Consider the following 24,768-nt stretch of genomic DNA (forward strand, 5'->3'; position numbering starts at 1 on the left):
TACTAGTGAGAATATTTATGAGCTCTTTATGAATTTGTGAGAAAAAAACCCAACAAAAACCCCCTGTAGAAAATGTTTGTTACTTTAGAAGAGAATCAAGTTTTAATATTTTGACAGTGAGCTTGAGAATAGGAGGAATAGTGATTCAATAAAATTCTAAGACAAAGCAATATGCCAAGTTATTTGAGCTATGATGAGACAGCTTTTTTTTTTGTTTAAACCACTGAGATTTAGAAAACAGTACGAATAAACTTCAGCCAAATAACAGTGAAAACTGAATATAACTGACATGAAATCTATTAGCAAATATTGTGCCCTTTCCCTTACAAGCAGAAACAGCCTGAACCGTGCAGCTGACAGATTTTCAGCAGCTCAGTTCCCAGCAGCTCAGAGCTCCATTTGGTTCAGAAGGGAATAAAAGCTGTTCTTTACCCTGTAAGGCTGGAGGTGCATTTGGGACACGAAGCTCTGGCAGCTCAGCTCTGAACTGGGCCAGGGGAGGTGGGAGGGCACCTACTGCCATCGGGAACAGAAACATTTGCAGTGGGAATGAGTCAAAGTGCTGGTTCAGATGACCCTGAAACTGGGAAGGGTTTGAATACAGGCTTTGACTGTACTGCTGCCCTTTATCTGGGTAAGCAGCACTGGTGCTGGGCTGACTTCCGATGGTCCGAGGCACAATGTTCCCCTCCCTCGCACTGCTCGGCACTGACCCCCGCCTGGCGGAGCTGAGGCCGTGCTGAAACCTCTGCAGATCACTTTGGGAGGGCTGCAGAAACATTCTGATCAGCACAGTGGTCTACAGACATGAGAGGAATGGTTTGTAAGATGAGGAGACAGCTTCTAGTTAGATCGAGAGAGAACTGAAGAAATGGACCTACTTCTGGATACATCCTTTGGGCATCCTCAAACAGTTGACAGTGGGGGGCAAGGAATTTTGCTATTCCATTTCTATTGCTGGTTGGTTTGTTTCACTTTAGGAAGAATTCAGGAAGAATGCACTTGTCAGTCAACAAATCACTTTTTATTAGGTGGAAGCTTTATTAAAATATCCCTCCCATTTGTATAGGTTCCCAAGAAAAAAAACTCCAACAAATCCTAAAATTTTGATTGAATCTTGCTTCATAAAGCTTCAGACCAAGTTGACTTTATTATTACTTAGAGGCTACAGGAATGTAGTGAATTCCTTCCCACTGTAATTTAATTCTCATGACACTTCAAATGCTTGATGCTTTCATGTGTAGCAAATTATATCTTATCATTAAAATTACCTTTTCCCTTCTATTAAGGTTTGTATTTGCCAAAACAACTGGAAATTAAAAGTAAAGAAATTAAAAAGAGAAACTAACAAGTCTTTAAAAACCAGAGTTGTAGATGAGAGGTTAGACTAAAAGAGGCATTTTAATGCAACTATTGCAGTAAGAAGACTACTTAGACTAACACTGCAATCTTTATTTGTTTAATCACTATATTTACATTAGTGTACTCAGGGGTACTGAGACCTGAACTAAACACAGATATTTTCACACAAAATTATTATAAGAGCTCGATTTTGGAAATGTTTCTGATGACTTTCTAGTGCTTTTACTGCACTGAAATGTAGTGAATAGAAGCAATGAGCAACACACATGTTAAAACACTCACAGGAGTCACCACTGGTGCAGTATCAGAGCATCAGAGCACAAGTCTTATTTGAATTTGTTTTTTGGGTGGTGATAAGAAGCAAGACTGAAGTCCTCAGAGAATATGGCATAGTAGTCATGTGCATAACATTTTTACATCTTAATGCCAATATTTCAGTTTTTCTGGAATGAAACTATTGCCTTCTGGACTGGGGAGACGCTGATGATCTTGCTGAAAAGACCAACAAAGATGTAAATCATGAGCATTGCTAATGATATTCCATGTTCTGTGAGTATCTGTTCATTAGGAGCTGTCTAAGACACTCATCTCTTTACACTTGAGCTGTTGAAAAGCCATCAGTATGGGAGAACAATTTCTGTTCTGTGCCCTAATCAGTCTGGATTTGAATCAGTGGCTTAGAAACGAAAGGGTCTGTGTTGTCTTACCAGTTTCCTGCACTGTTTGGTTATCCTAAAAAGATATTTTCCACTTGGGCAGAACAGAATATTAAGAGAAGACATAGCAGAATTTGTAAAGAGTGAGTTTGAAAGGAAGATCTGAGCATATTAAGCTAGATAATACATGTTTCTTCCCTGATTGGAAAAAAATGCCATTTGTCTGGGAAAACAAAGCAAGAAGTGCACAGACATAGCATCCTCACAGACTTCAATAACATAGTCACTATTCACCAGGCAATGTTGTATGATGAAACTGGGAATTAGCTCAGTGCTTGATTCAGTCCCCGCACTGAGCATCACCCTTGCATTCACACTTGAGGAATGAACATTGACAGCAAATGACCTTTAAAAGTAAAATAAACTGCAAGAATTTTTCTGCAAGCAGGAAGATAGGAGCTAATGGAAATACACAGGTAGCATCCATATTATTACAATATAAACATGCAAAATGCCCACAGTTCCTGGGAGACTTTTTCAAAGCTTTTGTCACAATTCCCATCATGCACTCTGAGGTTATTTCCATTCTGGCCAGGTCCTGTCTATAGAGCTGGCAGTGTGCCACCAGGGAATGTGTCACATTCCCTTGGCACCAGGGAGCCCTGGAGCTGTTGAGCAACAGGCAACAATGTGCAGGCATCTGGTAGGATGGGCTTCAGTGCTGAAAGCACGACCAAATATAACAACTATAACAGATATGATGTTCCTAATAACTAAATAGCACTTAAAAAAATTTGATTTATTGAGTCAATCCATAAAATTCTATTGTAGTCAGTGGGAATGCCAGTTCTCATGACAGCCTGACTGCTTTTTTTGAGAGCCTAAATATCCTGTTTGTTACTAACCAGATAAGGAAATTTTGCCCAGAGTGTCCATATGTTGCTCCTGAAGCTCTTTGTTAAAGCACTATTTTTATAAAGGAAATATTTTATGATTATCATATTAATGACAAGCTTTAATGCCAACATGTGTTAGTATTTTACTGTGAGGGAGCTGTAGAAAATTGCTGAAGTAAATGAAAAGTATTAATTTGTTTTCTTCTCTCCTTATCTACAGAAAGAAAATGTTAGGTCTGTAAAGCAAGGTGACTTCTTCAGCATAGGTCAACCACAATACTGTGGCTGTACAGCAACTACACATTTGACTAACAATTAACAGCAGCTAATAGATGGAAATGCTATTTTTCATTTTGGATTCCTGGGATAAGCCCATCGTGCATCACAATTTCCCAAAAGTAAGCTTTTTCCAGGTAACAACATAACTATTTGAGATGTGAAAACAGAATTCATTGCAGTGGCAGTAGCACAGAAATGGTTTGTGTTTCAAATTCTGCTAGCAAAAAGCTCAGAAGGTTCTTTGTACAGCTAGTGCTGGCAGGCAGGTGGGCTGCTGGTGCAGGGAACTCCTGTGTGTGGGATGGAGCAGTGCTGGTGACACTCAGGTGTGGGTAGGTTGGTTAATCCTGCCGGTATCACCGCGGGGATGTCTCTGGCTGATTCACCTTTTCATTGTGCAGCGGGACGCTCACCCCGGGAGGCAGCTGGGGCCAAAAGAGGCCGGGTCAGTCCGGACAACCGAACAAATGCCCAGTAATGAGACTGCTCTCACACGAGACCTCGGCCCCCTTGGTTTGCTGAGCTGGGAAGCCACTTTATGTCAACACAGGCAAACGGGGGAGGGCAGACAGCCTATGGCCATTTGCTGGCAGAGACCTGAAAGCGTTTGAATGTGGATTTTTAACCTCTCCCTTTCCTGTCAAACAGTACTGTCACCCGTGGGGGCTTCAAGATAGGGGCTGAGCCTGGCAGGCTTGCTGTGTCTGTGTGCGTGTGGTTTGGTCCCTGACACAGCTTCTATGATTTCTTTCGCATCAGGCAGCCGGATTGCCTCAGTTCAGAGTTTTAGGAATGAATTGTAAACTGTTGCTTCCTGTAACTTTAAAACCAAAACTCAAATTTTTTTGTGGGTTTCCGGGAGCAAACTTCTATCTTGCCATATTTCTCACACACCGGTCCCTTCAAAGCCAACACGTGAGATTTCAGAGAAAGGCTTTGCTCCTGTTTTGTTAAACATTAATGGCAGTTTCCTCCCCTTAAGCACACAAAGGAGCAGAGGTTTGTCAAACGCTCTCAGTGTGTCATTTGCTGCTTGACAAGTGAAGCAGGCAGCGTTCAGGGAACACAGAGGCTATGGCAAGACACATGGAACTGCGAATTCCTACATCTCCATTCTGCATCGTTCCAGGAGGGAAGAGCTTCTGAGTAAGTCTGGGTAGGCTGAAGCGATCGCAGTGGCCCGTCAGAGGCATGAGAGGAGGAAACTAAATACAGCAGGAGTGAAGTGCATGAAGTGCACTGAATTCCTTAGTGCCCTTTCCTGTAACCAGTTTTGTGGGAGATGAACTGTCTACTGACAGGAACTCAACACCAGCCTTCTGCTTACTGAAGGTAGCTATAGGAGTAGCTTTAATTTCCAGAGTTTGTAGTTCTGGTATAGGACAGGTGACTCTGTGGGACTAAAACTCATTTTTACAGCCCTTCTCTACCCTTCTTTCCTCCACCTCTCTTGCTCTCAGACAGAACCTCGTCTCTCTAAGGCTAAATGCCTGCTTCTTGTCTATTTGATGCAATAACACTTTTTCCACTTTAATTCTTAAAGATGATTTTTAAGTTTTCATAGCAGTATTCATACCCATGCTAAGCTGAATTTGTTTTTATTGTATAGAAAGTGTTGGTCCATTAGAGAGAGACTACAGTTGTTTATACTTAGGCTGAATATGCCTTACAATGGCTGTACTTTTCTAACTGCTGAGATGAAAACACGGCATTAAATGAGGTGCTGCTGGCACACTTTTGTGGGCTGTGTTGGTTTTGATGCCTGGTTTCAGGTTTTGGGTTTTTGTGGTATCTTTTTTTAAATGTGCTTTCTATGAAATGTGCTTTCTGGGCTATGAGACAGCTTGCATTTTTTTTCCATTGAATAAAGAGCATAAATCACAGGTTTGTGCTTTTCAGGAAAAAATCAGTATTACGGGTCAAACTCTGAGGTTCTGAGGGACGTAACTTAGGGTCAGAATCTGGACTTCAATTTACTGCTTCAAATATTCATTATTGGAGTGCCCACGGGTTACTGTAAGGAGTTTGTTGTCAGTACTGTAGTCTGTGGGGAGCAAATATTTTCAGAGCTGATGAGCTTATAATTTGCCTGTTGGTTTTTCTTGCTGCTGTATACACACACATTGATATCGCCTCACCAGTACCATAACATTTTCATTTTCTGCATGCTTTGCCTGGTGCTACCTATGTAGCTTCCTGTAGGGACATGAAGCTTACTTTTGTCCTGGAAGGAAAGGATGTCTGACAGGAGAAATGTCTTCTTGATTTTAGTTGCTCTAAGTTAAAGTTTAGTTGCTCTAAATTAAGTAAAACTGGCAGTTTACTGTGCAGCGTTTCTGTTGCATGTCAGTGGCTGCAAAAAGTTTTCATCCTTAGGATTATACTACATACAAATTCTCTCATAAGAAGTAAAAAGTGAAGTGAAATGTTAATATGTATTGGCTAGCTCCTTATAAAACCTAGTGTAAAACTAAATCCACAGTGTTATAAGAAGCCAAGGTCTTGTGAGAATGAAATGTTTATAAAGGATATATAAATCCCCCAGATATTATCCTGATTCCAAATTTAGACTTGAGATCCCACAGCTCTTGTAGGTGTGGTGCTAAAATCTGCTCTGGGAGGCTCATTTCAGCTGGATGAGTAATGGACACATTCAAGTTACCCTTGATCACAGTGAACAAAGTCATGGGGAGTGCCTTTCCCTGACCTAACTCTGCTCCTGTTGACAGTTATGGGCAGCAAAAGGCAGAGAGAAGCCAATGTCTGAATCTTTTGGAAAGTTTCCCTTAGATCATGTTTCGGAATATTGGTGTGCAGAGCGCTCCAGCACTGGCTGATCCTTCTTTTGTTAATATGCAGTGAAACTGAATTAGGGCCAGATGTAGCCCTCGGTCAAGTTAAATTCGGCCTTGTCTGGACTCTTAGGTAAATAAGTATGATAGCAAGAAGCACTGCAAGTCACAGCTTGGCTTTCTTCTTTTGCTTTCTTTTCCCCCTTTTTCTTCTTTTTCAGTTTATGTGTATATGCCAACAGATTGGGGTATAAATAGATCAAAGAGTTTTTCAAAGCTCTGTTCAACTAAGAAAAAACCCCAACAACTTTTGGCTGGCCAATTTTTTGATATGACATTCAGTTGTGGGTATGCCCAACACATTTCCTCATTTTCCTGGCTTGTTTAGCTAGAAGTGGAATGAAGCATACTGTAACCAGTCAGATGTAGTAACCTAATTTAGTTTTCAGTGCAAATGTTATTTAAACTGAAACTTTGTTTTTCATAAGTGTGCATTTGCACCAGATCAATGCCTTAAATCTTCCTGCGCTAACTTTTGCATCAGTTTGGATCTTTAGCAACTTCTTTTTAGCAACACTTGATTCGTGCTGACATAAGCCAGAAGAAAATCAAACGCTGGTTAATAGATTTTTAAAGGAAGTGAATGAAAAAATATTCCCTCATAAATTCAAGTGAAGTATATAATTTCTTAATCTGTACAAATCCATTGTCTTGGTCAAGGACAAGCCCATCAGCGATGGTGGCAGCGCCTCTGCGATGACGTATTTAAGAAGGGAAAAAAGTTACTGTGCAGAAGCAACTGCAGCTAGAGAGGAGAGGAGTGAGAATATGTGAAAGGAACAACTCTGCAGGCACCAAGGTCAGTGCAGAAGGAGGGGGAGGAGGTGCTCCAGGCACTGGAGCTCAGATTGCTTTGCAGCCTGTGGTGCAGCCCATGGTGAGGCAGCTGTGCCCCTGCAGCCCATGGCAGACCACGGGGATGCAGAGATCCACCTGCAGCCTGTGGAGGACCCCATGCCAGAGAAGATGGATGCCTGAAGGAGGCTGTGACCCCATGGGAAGCCTGTGCTGGAGCAGGCTCCTGGCAGGACCTGTAGACCTGTGGAAAGAGAAGCCTATCCTGGAGCAGGATTGCTGGCAGCACCTCTGATCTTGGGGGGACCCACACTGGAACAGCCTGTGCCTGAAGGACTGCACCCTGTGGAAGGGACCCGCCTGGCGCGGTTAATGAAGAGCTACAGCCATGGGAAGGACCCATCTTGGAGAAGTTTTTGGAGAACTGTCTCCCATGGGAGACACCACATGCTGGAGCAAAAGAAGACTGTAACTATCTCCCGTGAGAGAGAACCCATGCCAGAGCAGGGGAAGAGTGTCACTGTCTCCAGTGGGAGCGATCCCATTCCGGAACAAGGGAAGAGTGCAACTCTCTCCAGGGGAAGAGAGCCCATGATGGAGCAGGGGAAGAGTGCAACCCTCTCCAGTGGGAGCAACCCCATTCCAGAGCAGGAGAAAAGTGTGACTATCTCCAGTGGGAGAGACCCCATTCCAGAGCAAGGGAAGACTGTAATAACTGTCTCCAGTGGGAGTGATCCCATTCTGGAGCAGGGGAAAAGTGTGAATATCTCCAGTGGGAGTGATTCTATTCTGGAACAGGGGGAGAGTGTGACTGTCTTCAGTGGCAGCAACCCCATTCTGGAACAGAGGGAGAGTGTGACTGCCTCCAGTGGGAGCAACCCCATTCCAGAGCAGGGGAGGAGTGTGAGAAGTCCCCTCCATGAGGAGGAAGCAGCAGCAGAAACACCGTATGATGAACCAACCACAGCCCCTGCTCCCCGTCGCTCTGAGCTGCTGCGGGAAAAGAGGTAGAGAAAAGCAGGGGTAAAGCTGAGCTCAGGAAGAAAGGGGAGGGGTAGGGGAAAGGTGTTTCTAAGATTTGGGTTTGTTTCTCATGATCCTACTCAGATTTGACTGATAATTATTTTTTTCCCCCAAATGACGTGATGGTAATTGGTAAGGAATCTCTCCCTGTCCTTATCCCAACCCATGAGCTTTTTTATATTTTCTGTCCCCTGTCCAGCTCAGGAGGGGGAGTGACAGAGCAGCTTTGGTGGGCACCTGGCATCCAGCCACTTCTACGCACATTGGAAAGTGTACCAAGGGTCATGTTTGTCATCACAGCTGCAATTTATTTTGCATTCCATAAGGTCAGAGCCACTAAAGAAAATGATGATAAGAGAGGCTGGGGGTATAAACTTTGAAATCTTTCCTCCTTCAGATAAAGGATGCAATCTCCAAAGATGTTGTATACTCAATTAACATGTTTCCTTCTCTCTTTCTTGCTTCACACCTCCATGAGTCATCTTTTACTTATCAACTGCTCCCTCTCCTTTCTGCTTTTCCAGGTGCCAAAAAAAAAAAAAATCCTGTGTTTGATTTCTTTCTTTCAGTTGTTTACATAAAAGAGAGTTATTGTATATATTTGAGAGATATTACTACTGCTCCTGTCCAGAGTCTGTTATGAATGTTGGGTTACTTCTTAGAAAAGAAAAAAAGAAGTGTAACTTTTGGTCAGAAAACTCTTTTGCCTATCCTCAAATGTTGCAATGAATGTCAGTGTGTGGGTGAGAGACAGACAACTTTCAAGGTGCAGTTGCATAACTCAGTGACTGGAAAGTTCACAGAGGACTGTAGTACCATTTATTTTGTTGGAAAAATAGTCGAAGTTTGAGACACAGATCTTTGGTGATTGAAGCAGGTGGAAATCCACTCTTCTAAGGGACAAAAGAGAGAGGGCAAAACTTTTAAAATTAAGTTAAAGATGATGATCAAGGGCACACTTCTCCAGCTGTGTCATTCTAAGAGTAATGCAGTAACAAACAAAAAGCTGTCAGACTGCTTTATCCATATTACAGAAACATGTACAAAAGGTGTCCTTCAGGGAACATGTAAGTTTTCCTAGTGTGGAGTGTGCTGTTTTATGCCAATGCTTCAGCTTTTTGCTTACAGAGAAGGTTGCAGCAAGTTGAACTGAATTGCTACACTTGTCTTGACAACAGGGTGGCACCCAGCTGCTGGTCAGAGATGAGTCTGCCCCTCAGAGGCCTGAGCACTCTTTGGGCAAAGTTTGAGATCAGAATTAGTTCTTCTTTTCCCCTGCCTCAGATAGTCCACATGGCTTGTGACCCACCTTCCCAGTGCATGAGCTCCAAGCACACAGCACTGGGACAGGCTGGGTCTGATAGACTGTGTTTAGGCAGGGTGATGTTGAGGTTGTTCTGGATTCAGAGAGATAATGCAGGAGATTCTATTCTGCTGGTGTTTTAAATTTTATTTTGCTTTTTATTTTATTTCCTCTGCAGTGCAGTAACTCCATATGCAGCGTTCTCAGATCTTTTCAATCGCTTTAGTATTATCCTGTGTGACATATTGTATTTTCTCCAGATGTTTCAGGCCTCAGACCTGATGGACTGTGATATTGGTAGTTGAAATGATGACAGAAATTAAGAATGCCTGTAGCATCCATAGCAGACAGATGGACAATGGCTTTCAGTTTTATAACCTGCTCTTCCAGGATACTTTCTCAATGTGTTACATAAACTAATTTGCAAAACTGTATGAAAGAAACATCTACAGAAAGATCTCATTGGACATTGTCAGTACATTGGGGACCACAGCTAAGCTGGTGGGACTGGAAGGATAATGTGGATACTGGTAGGAAAGGCAAATAAAATATTTTATATTTATTCTGAAATGAGCTCTTCTGAGTGGATGAGATTAAGAAAGTTTGTTAAAGATGGGATGGAGTCCTGAATTCTTATTCTTTGTCTGTCCCTGTTAGATAGTTATACTTGAAACTATTTGAGGAGGTTTTGCATGCCCTAAAAGTTGATTTATATGTGAAGCAGGGAAAGCAGGCTTGTCTGTATTCTGGATTAGTGTGCAGCCAGGATTTAGGAGTTTTGACTTCCTGTTCAGTTCTTTTCTCTGTGGATATAGAGTATTTCAGTAAAGTACAGAGTGACCTTGTAAGGTTTCCTGGCTTCTCAGGGCAGAAGAGGGATGACCCTATTTTACAACAACTTTTCCAAACCAGAATTCCAGATTTGGAGGTTGCCAAACCCAGAATGCCCTCAGACATCTTGAAAACTAAGCATCACAATTCATAAAAATAATTTTTAGCCCTTCCCAAATTGTGTGTATGTGAGCATAGAAAACTTTGTCAGAATTAGTTCCACGGAGTTTATTGCTTTGATATTCCAGGACAGATGAGCAAGCATGTTGAAAAATCACCTGTGCTTTGAAAAAGCAAAGTCGAGAGCCTCTTTGTGCACTGGGATTTTGAACAGTCAGCATGTTCAGACATGCTGCTTAAGAACAAGTTTCAAGGACTGGCAGTTCTTAAATAGACAAATGAAGGTTTGTGCTTTCTGCCTGGTTTAAGAAAGTGCCATCACTTGCTGTGTTGCCACTCCCTCTCCAGCAAAACTCCCAAGATCTTAAGAAATCAGGTGAGACTAAAACATACTGAGCCAATTCCAGAACAATAAAAATAGTGGAGCTGTAACAATGGAAATATCTATTGCATAAATTATTATTCAGAACATGTTATGGGAAAAGACTAACTCCAAGGGAGGCTTCCCTTTTTCAACTGTGAATCATATTTTTTGAGGAGAAAACGAGAGATGGTCCTATGAAACCAGTGCAGTGTACTTTGATGGAAAAGAGAGAATGGCTCACTCTGATACTTCTGTTCTTGCTTTTTGATTTTTTCACAGTCAGCTTCTGCTCCCTGTGATGGAAAGTACAGCCCAAGCTCATTGGTATTCTTTGCCTTGGGTAGTTATTGGTGTCTGAACAGAGGAGGTGAAAAAGGCTTAAATGGAGAATTGTTTAAAGACCATCCTGCCCTTGCCTTGTAACAGAGCAGAAAACTGCCATAAATCTGGAGTGGCAGGGAATCTAACCCTCTGAGTGTAGATAATTTGACAATTTCCTGTTATCTTCTTCCCCCTGACTTGGCAAAGACACCTAGTACATGCAGATTGATGGCATTTTATTTTACAGTCATTCCTCGTGCTCAGATTTGTCTTGCTGTCTTGGCTTTACGGATCCTGTCTAATTCAAGTATTTAGCATCTGACTCATCAACTTTGATTTCTTTGCCCTTTTTCTGTACAGTGGTAGAACATAGTTGCCACTTCATGTAATTTACTTTGGCAGAATGACTCCTGCATTTCCCTGGTGTAAATCAGACCTTTGTGCTTCTGAGCCATAAAAACACAGCTCAGCTGCAGTCAGCTGTGATTGTGTGTACTTCTCTTCATGAACCAAATGCAAAGGCCCAGAGCCCTGGGGGGTGTTAAACACAGGAATTCAGCACAGCACCCCTGCAAATGCACACCACAATTGTTAGCATTGACTCAGTACTTCTTGGGAACACAGACACCGGAGCTTTTCAAAACCGCACACAGAGCTTTATTTTAGTTTCGCTGTCCTATCATTTTGTAGCTAGTTCTGATATGGTTTCGGTTTTTATTTAAATGGAAAGTATCAAAATTCCTTGGGGAAAAGAAATTCAGAAGTAAAAATAGGAAAATACTTGGTGTTTCTATTTTTGTTCTATCTTCAAACATTTTGTGATTTGTTGTCCACTTTGACTTTATTGCCTCATTCTCTCTAAATGCTGGGACTTTTCCATCCCAGCACATGTTCATGAGAGTGAGCCTATTTCAAACAATCTTATAAATTCAGACTAACTGTAAAGTTAAGAAAGTACAAGTTTTTGTCTTGTTTTTGTCACAATCCCAAAGTCAACAAAACCAGGGGGATGTTACTTGGAATGCAGAGTTTTGGGGATTTTTAGCGATACTCTTGGTGAGAGCTCAAAAATCATAAAGAGTCTGGTGCAAGAGGGTTTGTTCTGCTACCACTTACATCACTTTCCAAGAGAGAGGCAAGACATGACAAGTTGCACCACTTGCTCCATCACCAAGCTGAATCACCTCAGAAACCACCTTACTAGTGTGTACCCAGCACTTGAGTGTGAAAAGTTCACCTCCTTTATTCACCATAAGCCCTTACTTAGATTTAAGATAATTAAATATAATCTGTAATTATCTACTTGAGTTATGTAGAAAACGAAAATGCTGAGTGCTGTGAGAATGCAGAATACATATTGTAACAGAAAGGTTTACGGCCAAATGAAAGTGGATTTACATTTGGTAGTGCAGGAGGTCCCTTTGGCCTTAATGTTCCCATAATCCCTAGTTACAAGGAGTAAAAAGAACATTTTTAGTCCTTTTCTCTTCCAGAAACAATTAATACACTGAAAGATTCAATTTGTATTCTTTGATGCAGTATACAAGGCAGTTGTCCAGGCCTAGATGCTCATTTATAATTGAAAAGAAAAAGAACTCGAAGGATCATCAGTACATGGGATCCACCTCAACTAAGCAGCAAAGCCATTTCAGATCACCTATTGTGGTGATGGTTCTACTTTTTACCCTCGTGCTGAGCACCTGGTGACCCAATCAGACCAGCCTGACTCCCTGCATTTGTCCCCTGCTTACAGCAATGCCTTGCTGAGTCTTTGCAGCTGTCACTGTCACTGCCTCTGTCTGTCTGTCCCCTCTGGTGAGGATGCAGCTAGGGGTGAGGAAAGGAAAGGAAATGGCACATTGTCACAAGAAAATAATGCTGAATCCATGCTGCTCTGTGAAATGACTTGTTCCATAACTCATCTCAAAGTGCAACCACACCACTGACTGCTAGTGTTTGACAGCTCAAAGCGGACTCCTCACAGTCCTTTGGAGGAAAGCGGAGAGGAAGTTCATTACTAGCTCTTGTATAGAGAGAGGAAGGGGGAAATTTTGGAGCGGCGTCCCTCATCATCGCTTTCAATCAAAGTCCTTAAAGGCTTTTGGTCTGCTTTGAATTACTCTGCCTTTTTGCACCTGAAGAGGCCTGGGAGACTGCTGTACTGCAGTGGTGTGTTCAGTTTTTGTTTGTGCAAAAGTATTGATTTATACTGGGAGCTTTCCCAAGAATGTCTGACAAAGGCAGGAGAGTTTATGTGCTCTGTTTGTTTGCTCTGTTTGTTTGCTGGGTGATTGCCTGGCAGCACTGCCCTTGGAGGGTGTGGAACTGCTCATTACAAGGAGCTGTGGGTACTGAACCTCTGCAAAAGTGCTGGTTCTGTCCAGGTCACAGAAGGAATGGGACATAAACACCGCTTCTAATTTGAGCTTCTGTTGGTCTATACATATTTTCTCTCCTCTGCCTGCTTCATCAAATCAAGTGGAAGTTTGATATGAATGAATACCATAGTGAGCCATTACATCTGTTCTCAGCAGCCGTACATCAAAATGTGCACAGTGTAGTGAATGGTTCCAGTTAGCAGGTGAATAGGATGTGATTCCCTCTCACTTTGCCTTGCTCTGGGAAGGATGGATTCCAGTATTTGCACTCAGAGTGGCTGGCATTTGGTAGCTGAACATTTCTTAGCATTCTAGCTTACAAATTTCCAGAGAATTTCAAAGTTACATCCTCATTAACCTATCAGGGCAGCTCTAGTGTGTCTATTAAACATGAGGTTTTTCTGCCCTTGCAAGGAGAAATTTCTTTTGCTTTTGTTTCAGATCTCCTTAAATATCGGCTAGAGCAACAAGAAGTCTCTACTGTTGTGTGCCAGGCAAATCTACTCATTCCCAAACTCACAATCCTATGGTCACAGCTGATTCTCATGTTATTGTTACCCTGAAACAGGTTAGGTTGTCCTGATGAAATTGCACAATGCCCTAAGAAGACCCAGGGATTAGAAAAAAACCTAAATAAAACACTAAGAAAGCAAAATTTTTCCTAACAAAAGTGAGGAGAAAGTCCTGAGGAGTAAAACTGGTGCTGGGAGTCTTTGCATGAGCTCACCCAACATCAGTGTCATTGGGAAATGATGGCATCTCATCAACAGGAGCCTGGAAAACCCAGTACCTTTTTGTCAGCATGTTCCTTGTTCTTTCACCAGTAAATGGGCTCCCATGCATGAGCATGTTGAAGTGGGAAATTCCCTGGATCAGAGTGCCAAAATCTGTCCTACTATTCTGTATGTGTTGGTTTAAGAGAGCAGATGGGGTTTGCAAAACTGAAAAATTGCTGAGTGGCTTCTTCCAGCTTGCCTTTCCCCAGGACAGGATGGTCTGTGCGGTCACTCCTGACACTTCAGGAAAGCTAAAACAGTGCTGCAGAGTCTGAGCTGCTTAGAGGTCAGAGAGGGGGCAGTGAGAGTTGGGAGTCCTGTAACTCTTTCAAGGCAAGTCACTTAACCACCCTCCAGTCACTGTTAATGCCTGAAATGCAACCTAAGACTTTTTTTAGTGTATATAAAGTGTATAAAGTGTGTGGATCTTGGATGCAAATGCCTCAATAAATGCACATTCTGATTATCCACCCATACCCTGATTTCCAAAAGACACAGAACCAGCTCTTGAGCTGCTCTTCTTTCTAGCTGCCTCCTGTTGTTGAAAGCTACTCATGAAATTGTGGGAATTTTCTACATCCATTTCTTCTCTTTTCTGGAGTTGATGTTTGGCATTGGAAGCAGGAAGAAGCTTGTGCTTCTGCTCTACTGGATCAAAAGGCCAGGACCCCTGGTTTTAATAATTCTTCCTCTTCTACAAATGGACAAATGTTAGCACCCACATTTTGCAGGAAGAATATTGGTGTCTTGTCCAAAATTAGAGACCTTTTGACTTTTTGGTCAGATAGAGGGCAAGAACTCAGGTACTTTTGGCATGGAGAACCAGCCCTTCTCCATCCCCATAGGTTTTTAGTGTAAGTCAGTCTTGCTAAAGGGCAGGAATTCAGTTTTTTATCTTTTGCCTTGTGATGAGTAGGTTGCAAATTATCTCAAAGCAAGTGCTTCTGTTCTCTACTTGGTGCAGCTGAGATACAGCTCCACTTGTATCCACATGTGCTCACTGGACCTGGTGAAAGGAGATGCCTTTACTAGAGCAAACAATACATTTGAGAGCAGCCCTTGAGAACTACAGATTTTGTAAGTTACAAGTTTTTTCTACATTTGGGTGAGAAAAAGAAAAACTGGAGAGAAGAGATTGAATCAGAACGTGAAGATCAGTTGCAACTACAGTTCAAAATCCTAAAGAGCATGACTGATATTATCAGTCTCCTCCTACCGTGGGTAACTGCTGATTTCTCAAGGAACAAATCACAACAGCAAAGCTAAGCATGGTCTAGAGAGCTGGAAAGCAGCTCTTGGATTCTGTCTGCTCTCCTCAGTGAGCAGCAATGAGTCCAGGCAGAAAGGTGGTTCCAGGGTCTGTGACCTGTTTAGAGGGCATCGTGGGCTGCTTGGCAGCCTTTGAGATTGCAGTGCACAGCTGCCTTGCTAAGGGTTTGGGAACTGCACACCAAAGGCTGCATGTTGGAAGAATGCCCTTAGGGAACCAGAGCAACTTATTACAGTGTCTTTTGAGAAATATTGATATCCTCAAAGAAATATCCTTGCCCAGAATGAAGGTGTTGGTTAAGGGAACTTGTTAAGAAAGCTGAATTTGATTCCATAATCTCTATTTATGCTGTTTATACATGATATTTGTAAAGTTTATGTAATAATATGCATTGTAAGGTGCTGTACTGCATCACTGTGTATGCCGGAGACTTCAACAAAAGCATTTTGCTTTACAGTCTTTTTGTGGAACGTTGCAAGTTTCTTAATTTTTATCTCTGTCCAGTAATACTGGTTTTAAAGTCTGGGGAACTGTTGTGCCTTCAAGAGAATATTCTTCTAATGGAAGTAGGTTTCTTGGGCAAGATCCAATTTATTATCCACTGATCAGCTTCTGGACTTGTTTTTTTCTCTCATTCTGTTACTTAGCAGCATCCTTTAGGGAATGCATGCTGAAATCATCAGCTTTGTTCCTCTTTGCTGTTGACTTATTCCTATAGATTCTCTCTGGATTATTTAAATTTAGAGTGTAATGCAGTGTAAAACAGAATCTCTTTCTTCACTGATGCAACCCAAGTCCTTGAGAGTAAACCCCTGCAGAAGGCCTGTGGCTCTGCAGCCCCAGTCTTGTGCAGTGGAAGTGAGTGGGAATTTTGTAACTGAATTTGGGGGTTTCAATACTAAGCCTTAATTGCAATTACCTTACTGGGGACCTGGAGTTTAAAAGAATGGCTCATACCTCTTAAGAAAAAATGTTTTGCAACTTCTTCTGATTATGCAAACCATAATTTTCCCCTTTTCCTCCTTTCCTGATGAAACACCAAACCTTTTTCTGACAGTGGAAACAGCTGAAAAGGTATTTCTTAGAGTATAAGGACATAAAGGTCTATGCCTATGGTATTTTCTGTGCAGTGTGTCAAAGGCAGAGAGAGGTGTCTATGACTCTCAGATTGTCAGCATATCCTTCACCTCTGCTGTCCCATTCTACTGACCTTACTCCAGTCGTTTTGTATTTTATTCTTGCTCTTGTCAATACAGATTAGACTCTAATAAGTAAGCCGTAACATGCTAAAGTGTTCCACAGGGTCTCTTCTTTCCCTGTCCTGTAGCTGAATCCTGACAGTGGATTTAGCCAACGTGCAGCTTCTGAGGCTGTAGTCTTTAGATGTAAAATACACTTCCACTGGGTGATGCCTGTTTCCTTGAGAGAAATGTCGCTGCAGCTCTGGGACAGGCCTGCATGACATGAAAGAATTAGCAGAATGTCATCGCAAATCTGAGCTGAGGCAGGGTTAAGAATAATATAAAAATTTGGCTTTGAGGTATTAACCTGAAGAGATTGAGACGAGACAGGCAAAAAGAAGGAAGAATCAGGGTGCCCCACCAAGCCTGAGGAGGCTGATTCAGGTTTCATTTTCAGACACTATAAGGGTATGTCGGCCAAGGTAATTCCAGGTAATCCACTACAAACTCTGCGCTGCAACAGCCAGCCAAAAGCACTCATCATCTGTCACCTGCTTTTGATCTTCTGAGATCTCTTAAGACACCTGTCTGCAGCTGTATAGAATGGCAGGAAATTCAACTTCTGGGATGCAAAGAGCATATTCTGGCATGCATCCTTTCTCTCCTGAAATAACTGCTTTAGGCAGTTGTTTTAGGAGTATTTGCTATCATCTTTGACATGGCATCTCTTTTTCTACAGGCATGTTTATCTTTCAAAACAATAAAGAAATAAAAGTCACCAAGTGGTGTAACTTCTGTGACAAATAGACTTGCTTGTCTCAGACCTCTGAAAAAAGGTTCCCTTTTGTGATAATTTGATTATTGTATTTTTCTGACCAGAACTTTTCTCTTTTGTGATATTTTCAAGCTTTGATTGTGAAGTATCCACTGTAGGAAACTGGGATGAAATCTGATAATTTGGTTTGGGGTTGCATTTGAAGGAAAAGAAAATATTTCCTACGTCACAGTAAATTTTTCAGAAATCACACCAGTGCTCTGGAGTTTTTGGATTACTGCACAGAAGTTGGCATCTCTACTGTAGGTATTGGCTGGCTGTTGGAAACAAAACAATATAGCAGCAGAGATCTTCTGAATCTCTTCTCCCTTTGCTACATTGCAGACATTTGCTCCCTTGATTTCTTTTGGTCAAGCAGGTCTTTCATTTGGATCTTGTCTGTGTACAGGACAGATGATAAAAACCAGCTTGCTGTCCACAGCCTTGTTGTTCGCACATCACAAACTTAATTGCATATGCGAGGCATTGCTTAGGAGTCTTTCCTCTTTTTCCTGTACTGTTTGGAACAGAAGGGGGTTAATGTTAAAGGAGTTGTGATTATTTCTACTATGATTTGTATGTATGGATTTTGGCAGGGTGGCAAACCCCCTTTTTTGACATGGTTTTGGCTTAATTTCCTTACTGCTGGCTCATCACTGATGAGCCGAATGATAAATGTGTTATTTAGTTTCCTTGTGTCTTTTGTTCTTAAAAGTCCTTGCAACAATGTACAAAACCCCAGTAACAATAGCTGATTTTGCAAACCACGGCAAGAATTTGTTCCAAGGGTTTTTTCCAGGGTAACACTGAGATCTTTCTATGTAGTTTATATTCTCCAACACACAGTGTGGGCAGATAAATGTGTTTTCTCAGTGTGTAATATTCTTTTGGTAAGAAACTACTTCTGTTTGATAAGGGGAATTTAATCTGTTGGCCACAGCATCTGACTGAAGATGAACCAGGTCTACTCATCTGCAGGTAGTAGATGCTTTCAAGGCAGTGGTTTGCTATGACAATGTCAGCTGGTTTAAAGTTCAGGGTGAAACAGAGGCGAGAAACCTTGTTTTGGATGTGCCAAGTGTCCTGCTCATGGCCCATCACTGACACCAGTTAAATGCTGCCACCTCCCACCCCTGACTCTGTGGCTGAGTGGTCACTGGTGTCTTAACGATGCTTTGGTCTTGAAGTGTGGAGACTTTCAGCCAGAAGAAATTTGGCAAATAACTCCAGTTTCCCCAAGGCCTTGATTTTTTAATTTCTTTCTGTTTCCAGGTGCCAGTCAGCCACTCCGCCGCCCCTGTTGTCCCCGCGAAGAAGCCCTGCCTACCCTCTCAGCGACAGCGAGGACTCTTCCCGCTCTACTGGCCTTTCCAAAGTCTCCAGCTCCAGACTGTGCCTCAAGGACTGGAAAAGCCGCACCTCTACGCTGCGAAGCACCTCCACGAGCCCATCGGACACCGACTCCCCGAGCCACCCCCTCAAAGCCATCAGTGTGGGTGCTTTGGATAAAAGGCTGTCCGTGTTCAAGGCTGACCAAAAGGAGACTCCAAATGAGGCTCAAGATGGGGAAGCAATAGGGAGCCATCCGCTCACCAGGAGCACTCTGTCCTTGGGCACTGCCACCAAACTGAGGACCCTCTCCATCAGCAGGGTGAGTGTCCGCTCGCAGGCGCTGGACATCAGGCAGAAGATCACAGAATGGGAATGCCGCCGGGAGCTGTCCCCCAGGACGAGTGTGTGTGTGGACAAGAGGGATGCTGGGGAGAGGTCAGGCAGTGAGAGCTGCCCCAGTGTGCTGACCTCTCCCTGCAGCGACAAGACATTTGATTTCAAAGGGCTCAGAAGAATGAGCCGAACATTTTCTGAGTGCTCTTACCCAGAAACCGAGGAGGAGGAACTGCTGGACAGGGATTCCTGCCATCGGTTTGAAAAGAGACCAGGCAGGAGCGAACCTTCTTCTGCCACTTTCCTTAAGAGCCATGTGAGGAAAGAGTCCTCTGCCGTGCTCAACAGAATCCAGAAGATCGAGCAAGCACTGAAGGAGCAGTCAGGCAGAGGCCTCCCCCAGTTACCAAGTAGCTGCTACAGTGTTGACAAAGGGAGGAAAAAGTCTGGGACTCTGAGTACTGTGGAGGGACTGAGTGAAACCCTGAGCGATAGCAAAGGAGGGAGTGTTATTTTGGGGAGTGAACCAGAAACGCCTCCTGAGGCTGAGAAAAGCAGTAAAACAAAACAGGGGGTTACTGCAAACTCAGCCGGGCCCAAAGTGCTCCTGGAAAGCCCAGCTAACAGCGCCGTGAATCCCGTCCCCAAGCCCAAACGCACCTTTGAGTACGAGGCAGACAAATCCCACAAAAGCAAACCAAGCAATGGCCTACCTCCATCTCCCACACCTGCTGCTCCTCCTCCCCTCCCGTCCACTCCTGCACCCCCCGTGACCAGAAGGCAGAAGAAAGAGTCGCGCTTTCACAGAAAGTCCCAGAATAGGTAAAAGTCAAGGAAAATCTGCTCTGTTCTCCAAATAAATAAATAAATAAATAAATGGGCTGTATTTTTGTAGTAAAAGTATTTTAAGTTCGCCCGCTAATGCAATGCTTTTGACATAAGAAAAGCTAGGAGTTGCCTGCAAGACAAGTGTTTTTCCTGCTGGTCTGCTCTGATAGGATGCACTGGTACAATACCTTTGCATGCCTTCAGTTTTGGAGTTCTACGATCTTCATTCCTTGATCCCCCAAAAAGGCTCTAGGTTAGGTGTGCTAAAGGTAGTCTAGTTCATGTTGGCACAGATGCCCTTAACTGTGATTGTTAATGGACCATAATTTTGTTACTGTCGGGTAGTGGGACCATAGCTGATCCCTCACAGTCTTTTCTTCCTGTAAAACGTACCTGCAGAGGTTTTCTCTTTCTAAAGTTCATTACTTTAGCAGTTGTGTCAGTTTTATGCAGTGTAGATGACTTTATTTAATTCAGTGCTCAGGAATATTATCCTAAGTTACTATTAAAAGCTGTGGATGATTAATGCTGAGAAAACTGTTTTATCACAGGCAGTCCTTTATATCCTTCCTGAGTTAATGATAGGGAGAGTGTATGGCAACAATTCCCCAGCAATCTCTGGAGCTTGGCTTGTTTTAACCACATGATTTATTTTGAGTTTTAGACATGGTGGAACTCATTCTGCTCATTGCTTAGAAAATTTTAGGCATAGTTGTTGCTAAGCATTCAAATTACAGCATTTTTTAACGAATTCACCTGTCTGTGCCTGTGCATGATACACACCTTCCCTTGATATTTAGTGATGACATCTGCAAGGAACTGCTAAACATCATCTCAGATGCACACTATCCCTTCAGTATCTACTGCTTGCTGTTGGTTCAGTTATTGAAAGTTTGTCAGCACAATTATACTGACCTGAATTATAGTGGGGCAGGAAGAGGAGAAGAGGAGCCTTCATATTCTGTCCTTTCCTCTCAGGAGACACCTGCTTCTGAAAGATCAAACAGCTCTGCTGAGACGTGTTGTTTCTCCCAGAAAGGTGTGGGGGGATGTGGAAACTCAAGCTCTGATTAGCAGTGCTTATCTTTGAGTCCTGACAATAATCTCAGAGGAAGTAAATCTAGTTTTTAATGAGAATTTGTGAAATAAAGCTGTCCTCAGTTTGTTCAGCATAGCACTGGCAATGTGCAGAAGACAAACAGTAATTTTAAAATGTTCTGGTGTAAGTGATACCCTTTATTGGAAAAGGGGTAACTCATCTAAGAACCACAATATTTTATCACAATGAGTTTTTGAGATAGTTTTGAAGCTGCTTTCCAGAAGAGGTACAATTCTGCTTGCACCTGCTGTTCTGCAGGTTCAGTCTCCTGTCTTAGCAGAGTTAGACAACAGCACAGTTCAGCAAAGGATCTTCAGGCCTGGGTTAGGGCTAGGAGAAACAAGCCTTCCAAAAAGCATTATTTATCAATTTAAGTTGTAGAATATAAATTGTAGGATTAACAGGGTTGTCATGTGTATCCAATGATCCTTGCAATTCAGTTTGACATTTTACTGGGTAGGTATCCATTCATTTGTAACAGCTTTACCCACTGTAGTTTAATGACTTCTCTGGACACACCTCTTGTTAATCATGATCTAAATAAATTCAAATCAACCTCCCAAAAATCTCAGGTTTGCTGGCTATCTTAAATGGTGGGTGGAAATCCTTTATAAAAATCTCAATTTCATTGTCTTTGCTACTGTTCTTCCTTCAGTTACAGAAAGGAGAACTCCAAGATTTACAAAGAACTTAAGACCATACAAGTCATCTAAGAATAATAATATTTGGTTGATAGTAATTACTGAAATCTCAGTATCTAAACTGTTCTTTTTTTGAGAACAGACATAACTCATTGTGTCTGCAGCTTGTAGCTGTGTGTTTCAGATTGAACATACATGTGGTTTGCACTCCCTGGAATGTCATGAGAATGGACTGAGGGTATTTATTTTCCCAATACTTTGGTTGAAAGCACTGGTTTTATTTTTGGTGGCTAATTCAACATTCTAGTAATATGGAGGAAGTCTCTCATGCTTGCCTGCTAGCAGAAAGCCAGGCTGGATCTGGGCAATCTGCTGCCAACAGTTGCTTTAACATTTCAGAGTGGTGTGGGCTGGGTGTTCCCTAGCAGTTGGAAATCCTCTGGCACACACACAGCACAGGAGAGGAGTGTCACAGCATAGGCTTGGGACACATGGACCACAGCTGAGTGTCGGTCCACAAAGCCATTCCTGTCATCCTATACAGTGTCACCACATCACAGGGGTGCCTTGAAATCTATAGGAGCTGGATATTTAACTACTTTAGGAAGTCTCATTTCATACACAGCTATGTCTTCAGTGTGTCAGCATCCTTTGTAACTGTGAGTAGCTGTGGAGGAGCAGTTGTCTGGATCTGACGTGCACAGACTGTTTCTGCCACAATCCTGATGTGAATAACTTGGACCTGGATATTCTGAAGCTTAGGGAAAGGGGAGAGAGGAGGCTCCTAAGCCCGATCCTGAGCTGTAAGCCTGCTCCAGCAGACAAATAGGAAATGCTCTTTTCGAATGTATTGTTCTTTGCAATAGTCACTGTGTTACCTGTAGGGATGCTTGAGCCAACTCACAGGCCAAAGTGTCTCATGAGACTGTCACTGCCACATGGATATGCTGTAACATATGCTTCACTCCAGCTGGGAAGAAGAAGAAGCAGGGTTGATGGCAGGATGATTTATTGTTAATCTAGTTTGGGTCTCAGTGAGTGAAGCATGCAGACTAGCACAGTCCATGCAAGCCTTGCAGCACCATGGGATTTATGCTCTGACCTGAGCCCATTTTTCTCACTGTTTCATCCTCAGCTGTAAATCAATGCAATGAATGCCAGCCCCTGTACTGCTAGCACTGCAAATTGTGGCCCTCCCAGCTTGAGTGTAGATAGCTTGAGAGTGGGAAGAACTCGGCCTCTTCTACCTCTAGAACTGCTCAGCAGTACCTGGGGCAGGTGTGGCTGGGAGGTGGTGAATCACCCTGGGTGGGAGACAAGTTGTGTGTGTTCACCTGACCCACTGGTCCTCACCTTCCTGCCAGAAAGGGCAAACCTTCAGCCCCCAGCCGTCAGCCCAGGTTGCTCATTAATTTCCTCAGGGCTTTCTCCTTTGCTGTCAGTGCTTGGCACGGGGTGTGCAAGGGAAACAGGTGACTTTCACACGAGTCTGCCTTTGGCATTTGTACACTGAGCTCTGTGCAGGAACATATCTGAAAGTTCAAGACTTGAATGGTGTCAAACTAAGGCTACATCTCCCAGAGCAACCAGTGCAGGAATGCTTTCCAGACACTGTGTCTTTCTTTAGGAGAGAGGGCTACATGTTTCTTGGGCCTCTGGAAAGAACAAGGTAATTTCTAATCTGAGGATTGTGCTGCTAACTTACTCTGTAAACTTGGAAAAATATCACATATTTTCTCGGTATTTTCTTCCTGTCTGCATAATTGGGTAACAATACTTCCAACTTCATAGAAGTGTCATAGATGATTATACTAGAGACTGCTGTGAGCACAGGACCTATGGTCTGCTAAAAGTTAGTCCTTAAAGCATAATGTGGTATTTTTTTTTTTTTTTTGTTGTGGTTCACTTTATATATATTTCTTAGCAAGCAAATGCTCATCTAAATGTTTGAATAATTTTGCATTCTTGTTACTCATTATTATTGTTTTAAACTTTAGAAAATCCTTTGAGTTTGAGGATGCCTCAAGCCTGCAATCCCTGTACCCTCCCTCCCCAACTGAAAATGGAACCGAGAGCCAGCATAAATTTGGATCCAAGAGCACTTTAGAAGAAAATGCCTATGAAGACATTGTAGGTAAGAAGCTGCTGCAGAACATGGGCTCACAGCAGGATGTTGAGTGGCTGTGGGCAGGCCGTGTATTGCTGAACACATGCCCTGTGCAGGAACATTCAGTGCTGTCAGTAAAGAGAGATTAAATGGAGGCTAAATGGGTTTGATCCTTCAGTGCAAACGTAGCTCTCAGGCTGCATGCAGGAAGTCTTGATTCTTTCAGACTTCACTGGGTAGTATTGGAAACAGACTGTTTGGTCAGCTTTTTGCCAATGCTTTTCAAGTACCAAATCGTTCTTTTTATCGAGATCTTGGCTTGAAGCCTTGAGTGGTGTAAAAATGTAAAGAACAGAACCCAAGACAGTGTTTACAGAACTATCCAATAGCAAGATTAACCTCAGAGGCCTTGTGTGGTCAGCCTGAGCTTTTCAGGACTCCGGTGTGGACTGCCCCAAAGCAGTTATTTGTAGCACTGTTCCTGGTCTCCTCCAAGTCCCAGTTGCTGGTTAAAGAGGAATTAATTTCCTTTAGCTATACAACCATCAGGAATGCACAACAAAAAACACTGTTTTCATTAAGCTTCATAAGAAAAACATGTTTCTTTTGGTCTTAGAAGGAAATCTATGGCCTATGCATACATTCTTTTAACATCAAAAAAAAAGTTGTTATAATTACCAAAAATTGGGCAGCCCTTCAGAGGACAGATTTTCCACACAAGTGATGAATATCTGCTTTGTTTTTAACTCTTTCAGTATAATATTATTGCAACAGATACAAAGGGGACTTCGTTTTACTTTGGACAATGAATCTTTATATACTGAAAGCTGGAGGGCTACCAAGATAGTCTGGAACCCTTGAGCACACATCCTCTGAAGAGACACTGACAAGCTGGGCTTGTTTAGTCTAATAGTGCTTACAAATGTTTGAGAGGCAAACAAAGACAATAGAACAAAACTATACTTGGTCATATCAGTTGATATAGCAAAGAACAATGGCCACAAATTGGAGCCTGGGGCTCTCTGTCAGACCAAAATTCTGTCTCTGGCTTGTCAGCCTCAGTGAAAACAGGAATTTACTCTTTCCATTCTCAGCTGTATACTTTGTCTATGCCATTCAAAAAAATTGCTTTCAGAACAGAAGCTTTCAGCTCCTGCTCAGTGTCTGTTAAAACGAAATCTTTTGTAGATACTAAAAAGTCATTTTC

At 42.6% G+C, this 24,768-nt stretch overlaps 1 protein-coding gene across 3 annotated transcripts in view; it reads left to right on the plus strand.

The window, feature by feature from the left end:
• The window catches only part of DENND2B (DENN domain containing 2B), an 86,938-nt gene that overhangs the window by 6,850 nt on the left and 55,320 nt on the right, over positions 1 to 24,768 (plus strand). For all 3 annotated transcript variants that reach the window (XR_014226540.1, XR_014226541.1, XM_082284303.1), the window contains exons 2-3: positions 18,494 to 19,708; positions 23,452 to 23,588. Coding sequence is in view for 1 of the 3 variants with exons in the window: in XM_082284303.1 (XP_082140429.1) it covers positions 18,494 to 19,708; positions 23,452 to 23,588 (1,352 nt within the window). In the remaining 2 variants the exon portion in view is untranslated. The remainder of the gene's footprint in view (positions 1 to 18,493; positions 19,709 to 23,451; positions 23,589 to 24,768) is intronic.

Source organism: Coloeus monedula, assembly GCF_965178545.1.
Source record: "Coloeus monedula genome assembly, chromosome: 6".
NCBI classification, from domain to species: Eukaryota; Metazoa; Chordata; class Aves; order Passeriformes; family Corvidae; genus Coloeus; species Coloeus monedula.